Raw genomic sequence first — 13,203 nt, forward strand, 5'->3', positions numbered from 1 at the left:
AGCTGTCCTAAGGGCAGCCTGAAGACATCCGAGAGGAAGGCCTTAAGGAGCTGGTGGAATTATTTGGAGAGGTGTGTGAGAAGAAGACCAGAAGCTGCACAAGGCTGCTGGAGGACAGAAGCACCAACTACTCCTGGAGGTGCCTGAGGCTATCAGGCTTTTTCAGCTGGAGAGCAACGAAGACCAAGGGAATGCCTTCTTGAGGAGCACTGCAGAGCTCACCATCCTCTTTGCCTAAAGAGCCAGGGGCAAGAGCTGCAAGAAGGGGGATGCAGAGATGTTGCCAGAGGTCCCAGGGCTTTGGAGCAGCCACTGGTGCCCTGCCAGGCATAGGAAGGACTTTTGCCCGCAAGACAGATCAGGCCAGGGGCCTTTGGCCCCTCCTGGAAGCCCCTGAGATGGCTCCAGGTTGAGGGAGAACAGGGCTTGGGCACCTCCTGGGAGGCGTGAGCAGGCTATGGGAGGAGGAGGCAGGTCTTGCTGCCATGCTCAGGGAACAGCCGATCGCCTGTGTTGGGGTCAGGAAGGAATTTTCCCCCGGGGCAGATTGGCCCTGGTCCCCGGGGGTTTTTTGCCTTCCTCTGCAGCATCGAGCATGACCACTTGTCAGGGCTCTTCCAGCCCCTTTTGGTTGGGTCACCACCTGCTGCTCACGCACCACCAGGATGGCCTCTCGTGCCCCACATCCGGGGGGAGGAAGGCTTTTTTTTCCCCATGCTGGGCCAGCAAGTGTCCCCGGGGGTTTTTTGCCTTCCTCTGCAGCACTGAGCACAGCCCCTTGGCCAGGGTTCCTCTGGGCCAATTTTGGCCAGGGTCTGCTGCTCCTGCTCCATGGAGGTGGCCCTCGTGCCCTGCATCCAGGGGAGGAAGCTTCTTAGACTCTCAGGGTGGGCCCAGGGTGGCCCCGAGGGTGCTTCATGTCCTCTGTTGCATCGAGCACGGCCCCGTGCCGAGGCTCCTCTGGTCCCTTTTGGCCACTTCTCGCTGCTGCTGACGAGCTCTGACCATGGCCTACTTATCTCATCTGCTTTAGACATTGATGGTTGGCCACTTAGGAGACAAGGGATTGGGCCACATGGATCTTCTCTCTGATGAAGCACTGTTGTCATCAGGCTCTTTTGTTTCAGCCTGTTTTTCCAAAGGAAATCGATCAGGCATTTCTAAGAAGGAATACAAGGAGCCAAAAAAATTCCACTGGGAAATGAAGAGGTATTGCTCACCTTCAAAAGATTGGCAGCTATCTAGTTGAGGAACGTGTCCTGCTTCAGACCGAAGGCTCGGTCTTTGAGCCTTGCTAGTGTCAAGGTTTTGCCCTCCTGTGGAAACCCGGCAAAACTGGACGAACACAGCAGACTTCCAAACGGCACTGCACACTTGCTTTTTCAATCTGGTGCAGATGGTCCAGTTCTCTGGAGATGATCCACAGCTCTCCCCTCTCAGCAGAAGGTACATGTCTCCTTCCCACAAGGTGACAGAGCCACTGCTTCGGCTGGGACGTGGCTGTGAGTATTCAGTGCCTTCTGTTAGTGCAGGGCTGTGCACAAATGTCATGAGAGGTTTCCTCAGCATGTGCTGTGTAGGGCAAGGAGGAAGGAGGAACAGGAGGAGGAGGGGGAATAGGAGGAAGGAAGAGGAGGAGAAAGAGGAGGAGGAGGAAGAGGAAGAGGAGAAGGAGAAAGAAGAGGGGGAAGAAGAAGAGGAGAAGAATGAAGAAGAGCAGGAGGAGGAGGAGAAAGAGGAGAGGGAAGAAGAGGAGGAGAAGGATGAAGAAGAGGAGGAGGATGAGGTGGAGAACGAAGAGAAGGAGACAGGAAGAGGAGAAGGAGGAGAGAAGTAGCTTTTTGTTCAAAAACGTGCTTTGCTCATGTGAACAAGTTGGCTGCTACTGCATTTAGTACTGGAAGAGCTGACACAGAGCAGGGACAGCGCGTCGCACAGCACACAGGACGTCTGCTGCAAAACTGGAAATACTTTTAGGGACCTCTGCACCTTTGGTTATAGAGGTAAATATTTGGCACCTCCAAAATGTGAACCCCATCCCAAAACTCGTGCAGAATTCTCCACTTCAGCTGTAGGATCATCCTATCACCTTCCCAGGCAGTATCAAGCTGTTGAAAACAGGAGCTTTCATCCCTGAGTTTGAGCAGGGAATGGCACAAATGGTTGTGGTTCACTTTTTGAAGTAGGAGCTGTGTCAAGAGCAGCAACTCGGTGGCAATGCCTACAAGGGCACTTGGGGTAGCCAGAGCTGTCCTAAGGGCAGCCTGAAGACATCCAAGACGAAGGCCTTAAGGAGCTGGTGGAATTGTTTGGAGAGGTGTGTGAGAAGAAGACCAGAAGCTGCACAAGGCTGCTGGAGGACAGAAGCACCAACTACTCCTGGAGGTGCCTGAGGCTATCAGGCTTTTTCAGCTGGAGAGCAACGAAGACCAAGGGAATGCCTTCTTGAGGAGCACTGCAGAGCTCACCATGCTCTTCGCCTACAGAGCCAAGGGCAAGAGCTGCAAGAAGGGGGATGCAGAGATGTTGCCAGAGGTCCCAGGGCTTTGGAGCAGCCACTGGTGCCCTGCCAGGCATAGGAAGGACTTTTGCCCGCAAGACGGATCAGGCCAGGGGCCTTTGGCCCCTCTTGGAAGCCCCTGAGATGGCTCCAGGTTGAGGGAGAACAGGGCTTGGGCTTGGGCATGCTGGGAGGCATGAGCAGGCTGTGGGAGGAGGAGGCAGGTCTTGCTGCCATGCTCAGGGAACAGCCAATCGCCAGCGCTGCTGGGGTCAGGAAGGAATTTTCCCCCGGGGCAGATTGGCCCTGGTCCCCGGGGGTTTTTTGCCTTCCTCTGCAGCATCGAGCACGACCACTTGTCAGGGCTCCTCCAGTCCCACTCCTGCTGCCTCTGCAGCATCGAGCACGGCCCCGTGCCGGTGCTCCTCTGGGCCCTTTCGGCCCCTTCTTGCTGCTGCTCTTGCTCCTTCCTCCAAGGCACTGTTAAGCCACCAGAGCGCTTTTCCTGCAGCCCTGGCCAAGGAGCACAGCAGTGGACCAAGCTCTGGAAGGCCAAAATGGTGCTTATCATCACTGTGTGTCCTACTTTGGAAAATACTGCAGGGTACCACACACCACTGCTTCTTAGTTTGTGTGTGGTCAGTCCTGATCCTCATTTTTCTCTTTCTCCCTCTTCAGGAAACAGGGACTGCTTGGCTCTGTTCCTGCTGTTCCTTTCCGTAGCTCTGTGCCTTGCCTTTGCCACACTCAAGCCATGTCTTTTCCAGCTCAGCTGCAGAAGGCATCAGCCTGCTCCTGGCTAACATGGGCATTGTGTTCATGCTTGTGAGCATCGGCTGTGAAACAGAGGCAGAAAAACCAAAATAAAAAGAATCACCTGTTTCCACTTGTAACCTTTATGGTTTGTGTTCTTGGAAGTGTCTCTGGAGCTGAGAGACCCCCGGCGTGTCAGGGAACGTGGCTCCTGGGGAGCAGGGACACAGCAGGACAGGACAGAACAGTTCTGCTGTTATGCCCAGAGTTCTGCCTGATGAGCTCTGACCCGGGCCATAGGGCTCCATCCAGGAGAGCAGCTCCTGCAGTGCAGCCCCAGGCCCAGCCCGGGGACAGGGCACAGACAGACACACCTACACATGTCTCAGGCTGAGCTGAGACACGGCCCCTGGGCCCTCGGCAGGAGTCGGTGGGGGTCCCAGGGCAGCCCAGTCCCAGCCACTGAGGCCCACCAGCACCCCCAGGACCCTGACAGAAGCAGACGTGCCCCGCTCATGTGCTTGGCTCAGACACTCATTGCTGGCCACTTTGGAGACCCAGTATTGGGCCAGGTGGACATGCACTCTGATGGAGTACTGTTGTTCTCAGGCTTTTGTCTTTTAGTATGTTTTTCGAAGGGAAACAGCTCAGACATTTCTAAAAATGAGTACAAGGAAAAACATGAATCCACTGGGAAATGAACAGGGATTGCTCGCCTCAGAAAGGTTAGTGACCATTTAGTTCAGCAGCATGTCCTGCTTCAAACTGATGGCTTGATCTTTGAGCCTCAGAGACGTGGGGTTTTGCCATCCTGTGGAAACCCAACGAAACTGGATGAACACAGACGATTTTCAAAACCCGCACTTCACCTGCTTTTGGCAAATTTGTTCAGATGGTCAAATGATCTCAAGACAATCCGCAGCTCTCACCCCCACAGAAAGGTACATGTTTCCTTCCTACGATGTGATGCTAGTGCAGGGCTGGGAAGAAATGTCATCAGATTTCTTCAGCGTGTACTTTTAGGGAAAGGAGGAGGTGCGAAAAAGGGTAGAGTAGAGTAGTTCAGCAGGAAGGGACCTGCAACGACCATCTAGTCCAACTGCCTGACCAGTTCAGGGTTGACCAGAGTTAAAGCGTGGTTATTAAAGGCTTTGTCCAAATGCCTCTTAAACATGACATAGGTATGGGGCATAGACCACCCCTCTAGGAAACCTGTCCCACGGTTTGACCACCCTCTTGGTAAAGAAATGTTCCCTCACATCAATTCTGAACCTTCCCTGACGGACGCTGCTTTGAGCCATTCCCACACATCCTGGCACTGGTTACCAGGCAGAAGAGGTCAGCACCTCCTGCTCCACATCCCCTCCTCAAGAAGCTCTAGAGAGCAATGAGGTCACTCCTCACCATCCTTCTCTCCAAACTACACAAATCCAGAGTCCTCAGCTACTCCTCAGAGGCCATGCCTGCCAACCCCTTCCTCAGCTTTGACGGCCTCCACAGGATGCATTCAGGTACCTCAACATCCTTTTTAAGTTGTGAGACCCAGAACTGCACACAATGCTCAAGGAGAGGCTGCATCAGCACTAAATACAGCAGGACAGTCACCTCTTTTGACGGGCTGGTTGTGCTGCATCTGATGCACCCCAGGATGCGGTTTGCCCTCTCGGCTGCCAGGGTACACTGCTCACTCCTCTTGAGCTTCCTGTTAACCAGCACTGCCAGACCCCTTTCTCTGTCTGCTGTTACTTCATCCCAGGTGCAGAATCCGACATTTGTTCTAGTTCAGTTTCATGCCTTTGATGAAACTTGGATTCATATGAGTGACTGTCAGTATAAATATTCTTATTTTTGTTTACACAGATGGAAACCTTCACCATACTGACGTTTCCCTCTTTGGAGAGCCTACTGAGTTTGAATACTTGAGGAAAGTGCTCTTTGAATATATGATGGGTCGTGAGACAAAGGTATGGAAAGTTGCATATGGTGACACGTGATTCAGGTTAGAATACAGTTTAACATCCTTGCTGTGGAGATTTCAAGTACCATGTGTTTGTGATTTGTTACATGCTGTTTATTACTGACACAGGATTCGATAGGCTTTCACATTTTTGTCCCAAGGGGGCGTGATCTATACCTTAAAAAATTTGTCAGTGTACCCACGTGACTGGCAAGGGCAGGAAGGTTGTCACATCTCTCACCAATGTACCTGTGAAGACAAAAACCTTTATAGGTAGGTGTGGTTTCACTAGCAGAAGTCCTGTTGTCAGTTGAGTGTCATGTACTGTAAAAGCTGGTATGCACAATATCAGCAAAAGTGCTCTTTTGATGTCATCTTGACACAAACATGTTAAGTAATAGTTGGATTAAAATAGTAGTTTGTTAGTAGCTCTGAATAGGGTGAAGTATCTCTTTAATTGTTGCTTAAAGATGTTTTATAGGGCTTCCAAACCTGTATACCTTCTCTAGATAGTATTGATTTACTCTTAAAAGTAGTGAAAAACTGCACAGTAGGCTGCTTGTTGTACACTGCAAGCTTGTGAAATCATTCCTAAATTGGAATTTTACTAGCTTGTAACAGTATTGATGCTTAGAGATTGACCAGGTTCAAACGAGATATGTCATAAACCAAACATTTTTCTTGGATGATAAATGCTATGTGGATAAATTTTTTCTATTTGTGTTTTTTTTTCTCCTCCCTGGACTTCTTCCATTCTTTGCTGCCCTGCTTTCAACTTGGACTCCTATTAAGCAAAGAGGTTTTATGTAGGTTTCCGTGTTAATTAGCTTTGTTCTCATTGTGCTCTGTACAGAATGAAACTTGGTCTGTGCAGAACATCTTGTCCTTACAGGATTCCTCTTTCTCTCTCTTTTTATCTCATTTTTTACTTTGATATTAATTCCCTTTTTATTAAAAATACAAATCCCTGGTCCAGAAAACCCAGAATCACTGGTTACCTCTGTTCACAAGCCTGTGGCTCATTGGACAGCGCTTCTACTTTAATAACAAACAACTGAAATCATTAAAGAAAAATGATTTCCAGAACATTACTGGATTTTATTATTTTGAACTGCAGGGGTCATAGACAAGCAAAAACATTAAAAACTGTCAGCAATGTTTCAGCTTCAAACAAGTCTTGAGACAGCTGCAGATGACTATTGCAGATAGCTGATGCATGTAGCAAATTTGCATTCAAGAAAACTTAATTCGAAACCCTTTTTTTCACTCATTAAGGCTATTTCTTACTGATCTTAAAAACATTATTATACATGCCTCAAAACTTTGGATTGTAAAGTTGTGAGGGGTTTTTTACTTTTTAACAGTGACGATTTTGTCAATAGCAGCAATAAACAGCAATCAGAGTTAAAGTAAATTGACTTCAGGTCTCTTCTGTCTGTCTTTCAATTGCTTTGATTAAAAGCTAAATGAATAAATATATAAAATAAATTTATGTATGCATGCATTTGTATGTATGCCTGCTTTTGTAGACATCTATATGTATTTACTTGCCCTAGAGATTGCGTTGTATTTCACTAGAAGACGCCCTTACAGCATTGCTTGCACACCGGCTCCTAAAAAAAGAGGTGAATATTGGGAGAAGAAAAAAAAATAAATCAGAAAAGATAGACATCTGGTTCCTACAATAACTCGAGAAGGCATTGTTTGACAGTTGATAGGATTGAAAGGGGAATTATATTTAAACAAACAACCAGCAGAAATAATTTTCAAAGCACTACAGTGTTTAGCTTTGGGAAGTTAGGTGTAGATAGGTAAGGGAGAATGACAGAGTTCTTAAAATGGAATGTGATTGCATTGCTCTCCATTGTGTGTTCATACTAATTTGATTAGTAAATTGAGGGTAAATGTTCTGATGTAATGCTAGAAGGGAAGAATTTCTGATTTTGTCTAGTCCTCTGTTATTAGCTGATCAAGATTGTAGCTTTACTGGCGTTTACTAACGGAAAGTTAAAATGGAGTGAAAGTCAGCATTTTTACTAATTTAAATATGAAGATACTTTGGTCTCTTCACTTTTGCTTCAAAAAGTACTTTCAAGCTGATTGCATCTGCTGGTTTTCTTTCAAGCATTAGATGTGTTGCTGAAGACAGTGAGCTTAGCGTCTGCTCTCATAGGGACTGTATGATATAATCTTCAGTTCACTGAGCTGTGTCTTGAAAACCGGTTTCGTCCCGCTACCCTGACTGGAAAACCATGAGTGATGACAATGTGATTGATAGAATCTTTTAATGCTCAGTCTGTGTTGGTAAAGTATTAACATGTGCTTTTTTTCCCCAACACAGTCCTTCAGTTGAGAGATCTGTATTGAGGCTTACCTCCTCACTACAGACATACTTTTCTCTTGGCTTCTCTTTTCCTAGACCAGACAAGGCAATTTTTTTTCTAATTTTCTCTTGTAAGATCATTCTGGAGTCCTTTCTCTGTGCAGAGTCTCCTCTTGTAGTGTGCATGTGTATATCATGTCTCGAAGGTGGTTCGGCAGTGGAATCGGTGATCTCTAGAGACATTATTTCTTCTTAATTGAAAGGAGTTCAAGAGAATCCGTGCCAGCTCTCTAGGATGGATTGCCATTTATGCAGCCTGGTAAACGATCCTGGAATCGTATTAAGTAGAGACATTAATGAACACATCAGTTGCATTACAGTGCTGGAGACATGAGAGGAATGCTGAGGGTTGATAGTGGCTCAGTATCTGAGGGGCAGGATTTATGGTGTATGGCATAACCTGTAACTTACCACATTTTTTGTAAACTGCACGTCTTTGCTGGGGGATTTTACTGTCTCGCCCTCCAGTCCAGCTTTATTTTTTGCCTCGTCCGTGGCAGGGTATATGAAAAGAGATTGCCAGCTTTTTCTAAGCATGCACCTTGTTCAGAACATCTGAACCTGGAAATAGATGGCATGAACAGCTAGGTCAAATGAAATCATATTTTCCACAAACACATGAAGAGTTGCACCGTCCAGCTGTACTGCACACTAAATCTTAAGTCTTGCAGAAATCCTAGATGCTCTACTTCTGACTTCATTATACTGTTTGGAGTCTGTTCAGAGGTGAGAAAATCAGTGCAAGGGTTGTGTGGCTGTAATAAATTTTGTGTTGATATTGACTAGATACATGGAAAAAAGTAGTGGCATACGTATGTGTCAGAGATAGTAAATTTATGCAGATATTTGTCTGGCACCTCAGCATCCTCTTGTGCATTGCAGAAAAACAAGGATTATTTCTGCAAAACTTGAATTTTGAAAGTTCTGCCTTTGACCAGCCGCTCGTTAATTATAGAGGGCACTTATCAGTATCATTGTAAAGTATTTTCAGAGATGACATAGCTGAGTATGTCAGCCTCATAGAAAGAAATGGGAATGCAAACTGTCACCTGTTGCAACAGAACTAGCTGTTAGGTTTGGGAAAGCTTAGGGCCTTTCTACACATAGATGTAGAGATGCACACACAGAAACACGTATGTGTGTACTCACACACTTAGAGTTATTTTGGGTTTTTTATAGTAGAATAGACTGTTAAGAGCGATGAGGTAAGCCTATATTAGACATAATATCCTAAGTTCTGCCATCCTTTTAACTTTGTTTCGTAACTATGCAACTGTGAAGAGCATTGAATAATTCTGCTTCGAAATCTCCCCAGTGGCCTCCAAAACTTGGACGTTATTTCAAGTCATTGCTAGTGATAAATAACAAAATGGATGTTTTCAGGAAAGAAGGTTTTATATAGCCCCTATTTAAGTGGGCACAGAAGTATCTATGCTTTCATGGGCTGTTTGTAGTGTTTGTAGGTTTTTCTTTAATACTCACATGCCACAGTGTCTGGTAGAAAATTGTTAGGGGAGGGCTTTCTTGATAGTTCTGTTACAGAGAGTTTGAATGGGTATAAACTCAATGCTTTCTCATCTTTTAGTGCTAAATAATTGTGATGAGGTTTTCAGCAAGAGAAATTAGAAAAGTGTTACATGAGTTTGTGGCACTGAGCCCATTCCATTGTGTATCTGAGAACCACAGTAGAGACACTTACTACTTAATTGTGGGAACTATTAATATGCTAAAATTAAGCTTTTTCGACTGAAAGGATTCAACAGGGCTTGGTTTGTTTTTCTTTCTGTTCATTTTTATCCCTAGTTAAGCTATATTTTGAAATGATTGTTGCAAATTAGGGCTTTACCTCTCACTTTCAGCTACAGTCATTTTTGTCCTGCTACTGCTTTGTGGCTGCAGCCTCCCTCTTCGTTCCACACGTGAGGCTGGTAATGAACAGCAGACATTCCGAGCAGCATTCTTATCTCATCCACATTCTTTAATAGCAGTAGTTACTGCTTGTGTAGCAATCACCTCCTGTTAGAGTGGCACTGCAGCTTGTACTTCGACCTTTCTCATGAAAGTCACCTGAACTTTCTTTTGTGCATTTGGAACTTTTTCTTCCCGCTTTTCTGTTTATAAAATGGAAATAATCATTGCCTATTTTGCACAAAGCTTTGATATTCTTACATCTTTCGTCTGAGCATGTCTAAATGATTTACTATTTAAATACAGGGTTACTGTGTACCCAGTAAAAATATTTACACAACTGGACTTCCAAGTCTGACATTTGGATCTGCTTTCTTAATATTTCATTTATTTGCAAAATATTTGGTTGACGTGAATATAGTTGAATCCATAGGACTCTTCCAGGTGCCATGCACCTGGAATGTGCTTTTCAAAAAGGCCGAGTTAAGATCAAATGTGGTAGGAGCAGTATTTGTGATGGTTCACTGTCTTAATAGTGGACTTCAAGTATTGGAGTGTAGATGGATAAAGCTTATGTCGTATTACAGTAGCTGCCGTTTGTAACCATGTAAAATGAAGATTTTTCATGGTTTTCATAAAATTCACGTAATGTGTCATGTATATGATGTGAAACAAGTAGTTGTATCTTAATCGTTTCACTATGTTTTCCATTGATAATTACTAAAAATATCATCCAGTATTCTTAAATGAAGTGCATTTTTTAAAATATTGCGAAGCATTTTAGTGCATATGAAATTACTTACAGATGACTTATTTCTTTTTAGACAATGGCCAAGGTTATAACAACTGTGCTGAAGTTCCCAGCAGATCAAACTCAGAAGATACTAGAACGAGAAGATGCTCGACCATTGGTAAGTTATCTAAGTAAACCAAGGTTATGCAAGAGATTAGGTTACAAGAATAAAGAATTAGAAGCTTTCTTGTGTCTCCTTTTTCCCTGTGTCCACATTCAAAAAAACTCCTTTTCTCCCTCCTTCCCTCTTCTTCAGTGGAATGTCAAATTCCAGCTGTAGATTTGAGTTTATAGCAAAAGTGAGGAAAAACCAAAAAAAGCAAGCATATTTTCTTAACTAGTATTTCTCATCATCGGTTAAGCTGTATTTCTGATAGCTGTGGGTACAACAGAACAAAGCAAGTTCAGTCATCACTGCTGCAGATGAATTCTGTAATCAAAAAAGTACTCTGATAGAAAATTTGTGTTTCTTAAATTCAGAGATTTTTGTGGAGTCATGCCAGTTTTCATGAAAAATATGTCAAGAGAGATTTTTCAGCCCTGGAATAAAATTTCTGGCAAAAACAAAGGCCATATTACTTGTAGAACAGAGAACTGATGAGCTCAGTCACCTGGGATATGTGTGCTTGGAGTGGGATATGTACATTTTTATCTTAAGTGAGTATCTTAACAAGATTGCCTTTTTTTTTTGTTTTGTTATGGGTGTTTTTAAGAACCTGCTTTATTTTAATACTGAAAAAAACCATCAAAATATATCAGGTTCACTCTGGGTCAGGACAGGTCAAAAATAAGTCTTAAACACTTCACTTTGGTTTGTTTGTTTGTTTTTTTTTCCCCGTTTCAATATACTTCTTATTTTGTGGCAGTTGCTTGGTATTTACCAGCTAATCTATTTACCAGAAAGGTGAATCTGGTTTTGAGAAGCAGACCCCAAAAAGAAGAATAATATATGAGCATAAACATTTCTTTGGTATTACTGTTCCTATTTTATGTATCAGAGCTATTTTTTATTGAGATAAAAACTGTAGTAATAGTTTTCTCTACGTTGTATCTGGAGTCAACACTGTGATCCCTCTCTTTGTGGGTCAACTTAGTAAAATATTTAGGAATTAAAATGAGAGGAAGAATTGCATTCTGTTTCTCTCACGGGCCTTGCATATATATATTTATTTAGCACTTGCAGAAACAGCATCAAATTTTTATTTTTACATTTCTGTTGATCCATTGAAACAAATTTAAAAACTTTTTCTACCATTTCATCTGATGAAGTATCAAATCTGAGGAAAGTGTGAAATATTTCAACATTTTCCTCTACACTTAGTAGGAGAGTGTCTTGCAATCTTAAATATTTAAAATACTTTGAGTGATATAAATGCTGATAATACTGCAGCTCAAATAAGTATCGTGCATCCCAAACATGATTTTCTCTTAATTCTCTCTTTCTTTGACCTTCAAGTAGAAAGCTGGTGCTGCTTTTTTTGGGGTTGTTTTTTTGGCAAGCTAGAGTAATATTTAGGAAACATTTTGAGTTCTCTGTTGGCCAAAAGACAGGTTAGAGAGATGGACCTTATTTTGCAGTCCCTTCAGCTTTTTGATACTTGAAACCTGGTCTTCCTAAAACAGATATTCACAACTTCTGATACTAAATAAAACTTTTAAATCGAATTCATCCAAGTTTTGGTCCTTGGTAATAAAGGTCCTTGGTGTTAAATTTTAGCTAGAACATACAGTGAATTTTTTTTTTCAGGCTGCAGGTGCTTTGATTGTTAAGGATGTTGTCAAAGAGCCTCATGTCCTGAACAAAAACTTCTTGGGTTTCACATAGCAGTCCTTTCTTGGCTCTGATCTAGCCTATGAATTTTCTTCTTTGCAAATCCACAGAGATTAAATTAGACATCTAATGGAAACTCAAATATTAGGGCATATTGTGGAGGATGTAGTAATTTTTCGCTTTCAAAATTTGTTTAGTGAAGCACAAATTATTTTTGGGGGCAAAGTCTTGCAATTCTGTTTAGGACTAAAAAGTTGGAGGGGTCTTCACAGATTATTCTGTCAAGAAATATGCTTGGCTTTTTTGTTTGTTTATTGACATTTACTAACATGGCAGTAGTGTTTCTCCACACTTAATATTGGAGTGATGCTGGTATTTGAAAATATCCAATATTTAGGTATCATGAGCAATAAAGTTCTGAACTACAACATAAATGTGCATTTTTAACATAAAGATTAGTTGTTTCTGTGTGTTAGTGTATCACCAAAACATCTATAACTAATTTTAATGTGTAAATTGTTAATTAACTGTGCTACTGGAAAAAAAAGTGTGTGTGTAGTACTAAGTATCTGTGAGTAATTATTTACCCTCCTAGTGGGCATGTGTTTAACAGGTTTCTGAAAACTTTTAACCAATTTCTAGGTCAATAAGCATGCTGGATCAATGTGTTTCCTTCACTAATCTAGATTTTACTACATAGTTGTGATCTAACTGCAGCAATCTCATCCGTAAGCGGTAGATGTCCACAAAGTTCTTATCTACACTATTAACCAAGTAGTCCAATAAGCTGTTTTCTTCCTGGCTTTGTAGTTTGCCTCACCTCGCAGTGGTTTCTTCTGAATATCCCATCAGTCTGTGCTTAGTTAGCATGTGGGTGAGTGAAGCCTGATACATACTTCTTTTATTTAAAGATGAAACCTGTATGAGAATAATCATTCTTCTGCTTTTTTTTCTTGCTTGCTTTTGTTTGTTAAAAAAAAATGGTATTTTTTGTTCTATGTGCATATGTTAAACTTTGTTCTACTCTTAATCATGTTTTGCTTTACAAAGCCAAGTTTGCAAATGGTAAATCTTGATTCAAAACCAGTCTTTTTGAGTTACAAGCATAACTTGAAATGCTGATTGAGCTACAGAAATC

The 13,203-nt window shown here is 42.9% G+C and overlaps 1 protein-coding gene across 2 annotated transcripts in view; it reads left to right on the forward strand.

Moving 5' to 3' along the window:
- GOLGA4 (golgin A4) overlaps positions 1 to 12,933 on the forward strand; it is a 77,057-nt gene extending 64,124 nt beyond the window's left edge. For both annotated transcript variants that reach the window (XM_086614324.1, XM_086614325.1), the window contains 3 exons: positions 5,114 to 5,217; positions 10,326 to 10,412; positions 12,876 to 12,933. In XM_086614324.1, the coding sequence (XP_086470450.1) occupies positions 5,114 to 5,217; positions 10,326 to 10,412; positions 12,876 to 12,905 (221 nt within the window). In that variant the 3' untranslated portion in view covers positions 12,906 to 12,933. The remainder of the gene's footprint in view (positions 1 to 5,113; positions 5,218 to 10,325; positions 10,413 to 12,875) is intronic.
- The last annotated feature ends 270 nt before the right edge of the window (positions 12,934 to 13,203 follow it).

This window comes from Tauraco erythrolophus, chromosome 7 (genome assembly GCF_009769465.1).
Source record: "Tauraco erythrolophus isolate bTauEry1 chromosome 7, bTauEry1.pri, whole genome shotgun sequence".
Lineage (NCBI taxonomy): Eukaryota > Metazoa > Chordata > Aves > Musophagiformes > Musophagidae > Tauraco > Tauraco erythrolophus.